The sequence below is a fragment of the Sciurus vulgaris genome, assembly GCF_902686455.1.
Source record: "Sciurus vulgaris genome assembly, chromosome: 10".
Classification (NCBI taxonomy): domain Eukaryota; kingdom Metazoa; phylum Chordata; class Mammalia; order Rodentia; family Sciuridae; genus Sciurus; species Sciurus vulgaris.
The window spans coordinates 88,823,945-88,826,511 of record NC_136470.1 but is presented as its reverse complement, the minus strand read 5'-3'; the positions used below and the strand labels follow the sequence as shown (position 1 = coordinate 88,826,511).

The window sequence follows — 2,567 nt, the reverse complement described above, 5'->3', positions numbered from 1 at the left end:
CCCTCCTCTTTCCTATCTCTTGCTCCCTTCTCCAAAATTAACCCCTTTGACTGAGTGTCGAAGGTCTGTGGTTTGTGCCCCTGCAAGCTGCTTCTTTAGAGGGATTTCAGTGATGTTTTCCAAGGACAGTGTGCAGCCTGCCCCTTCTGCTTCTTGAAGCTTCCTGCTTCTTGATGCTCTCCGTTCTTCAAGGACAGCACTTCTGGTTGCATGGGGCCAGGCGTGGCTGCAACAGCTTCATTTTCTTCATGGCTCTTTCTCCACATCCCTGGCCAGCATCTCCTCCCTTCTTCCTGTCCTTTCATTCAGACTTCCAAATACTGGGTGTCTCTATCTCACCTAAGCTGACTCATGTTACTATTTTCTTTCATGTATTTCACCAAATGCATGAATTTACTTGTGTCTCACTTCAGGAGCGTTTCAATGACTGGCTAAAATTTTCTGGAAATTCCAGGGGGCAGACATGGCAGGCTCTCTCTGAGCTCTGAGTTCTTGCGTCTTCAGAATGAGGAGAGCAGTGGCACTGTCCACTTCATGGCAGTCCTTCCCGCTGTGTTCCCCCCAGTTCAGATCTGGCCTTTTCTTTGGTTTCTCCCCAGAATCATTCACACAAGCCACAATATGTGTAATACGCTTTACTGAAGGAGTTGGAATCACAAAGTTGTTTCACATCACAGCAAAAAAAAAAATTTTAATTACATTTAAATCATCCCAATTTTTTATAACCACCTTTGGGAATTTCTCCTTGACCTTTTCTCTCTGACAATTGCTAATTTGATCATCTCCACTTTCTCCTGCCACCAACCTCTCATCCCATCCTTTCTCAGGAAACAGAAGTAGCCTCATTTAGTTTAGGTTACAAGAAAAATAATCCATACAAGTTATTTATCCTGCTATACTCAGTGTGAATAAAAAAACAGAGAAAGGAAGAAAACATGTCACCATTATTATGAACAGACCCCTCTGTGTTCCACACTATGAAACACTGCTGCTTTAAGCACACACCAGCCCTGCCCTGCGGAAGACAGATACAGTCCTCCCCGGACCCCACCCTCCCCTTCACTTATTTCCCAGTTCCTCACTTCGTATCCTCCTCTGGGATCCCAAAAGCTATCAGAAGGAAGCACTACTGTGTGTTCACACGCATAGATGTGCATGGCCAGGAACCATGTGGATAATGAAATAGGCAAGGGACTAACCTGGGAAGAACAGTGATAGGTAAGAAGTCATTCTTGGAGCTGAAAGGTTTATTTTGGAACCAGGAAGACAGTTCCTGGGATGGAAAACCATACTGCAGATTCCAGGACATTTCTGTGCCATCCGTGCAGTGGGCACCCTTAAAGTCCTCATTACAATATGCATGGGACAAAGGCAGTTTCTGTACCTAGATACCTGCATCCTGCTGCGTGGCCCCTGCTGCGAGCTTGTCTAGCTCTTCACCACTGGATTCTGTGGGGCACGGCTGGTAACTGGGGCCCGGGGCCTCTGTCCAGGAGGAGCAGCGATGATGCCAGAGACTGCAGAGACCATAGATGGCGGCCAGCAGAGCAGCCCCTAAGCCCAGGTGCCAGCAGAAGAAGATGGTAAGGAAGGCCAGGTCCCCGGGGTTGTCTGCCTGCCAGGGTTGTCCAGAAGGAGGACTGTACATCAGCACAGAGAACTGCAGCATCCAAGTGCTGAGCACCAGCCCCATCCATGTCTTGAGCACCCAGAGAGGAGGCTGGTCAGGGACCCAGACCTCAATGTTGAGCACCAGGGCTACCAGGAAGGTGGGCACCATGAACAGGATGTGCACCCGGATCTCCAGGGTGCTCTTGTTCTCAATGTGGGCAGCCATCAGCAGCACCAGCACATAGAAGGCCATGGCCTCGGCTGCTCGCTCCAGCTTCACGCTCTGCCGGGCCAGACACAGCTGGCTGACAATGTCCACCACGCCACTGAGCATGAAGAACAAGTACATGGTGACGTGTTGCCAGGAGTCCTTGAACACGAATGGTCGATGGGGGTCCTGCCAGTCCACCATCTTTAACCGGTTTACCCCTAGTGGGTAGAAGAACTCAGATAAGATGCCAGTGAGAGCAATAGCCATCTTCACCATTCCTTCCAGTGGTACTCGCTGCCACAGCCTGTGTCCCTGCTTTTCCCTTGGAGGAAGAGGTGGCTTGAGGACCCTCTGTCCCTGGAGCAGAGCCAGGGACACCAGCACTGAATAGTAGAGTGCGTAGAAGAGGAAGAATGTTGCTGCCAGCAGGTGCCCCTCAATGGTTCCCATGGAGTCAGCGTGTATGTGAAGACAGACCGACAGGACAGCAGCCGCAAATAAGCCACACGGTCACCGGCCGTCCTCTCAAGCCTCTGAGCCAGAGAGAGAGACAGCACCCAGGAGTCCCACCCTGCCTCCCACACACAGGAGTATTCTGGCTGCAGACACCTACACCTCTCCCAGGGTGGGACCTTTGTAGATTGCGGCACTTCAGCCATCTCCCTCTGCTCCTTATTGAAATCGCTGGATCTGGGCTTTCAACCTCTGCACCTCTCGGTGAGCATCTGCTCCCCCATGCTGCTTT

At 51.0% G+C, this 2,567-nt stretch overlaps 1 protein-coding gene across 1 annotated transcript; it reads right to left on the bottom strand.

Annotated features, from left to right (window-relative positions):
- Positions 1–617: 617 nt before the first annotated feature.
- LOC306671013 (transmembrane epididymal protein 1A-like) lies at positions 618–2,366 on the bottom strand. Its single transcript, XM_079156071.1, has one exon. The coding sequence runs from the start codon at positions 2,270–2,272 to the stop codon at positions 1,385–1,387; it is 888 nt and encodes a 295-aa protein (XP_079012197.1). The 5' UTR covers positions 2,273–2,366; the 3' UTR covers positions 618–1,384.
- Positions 2,367–2,567: the final 201 nt, after the last annotated feature.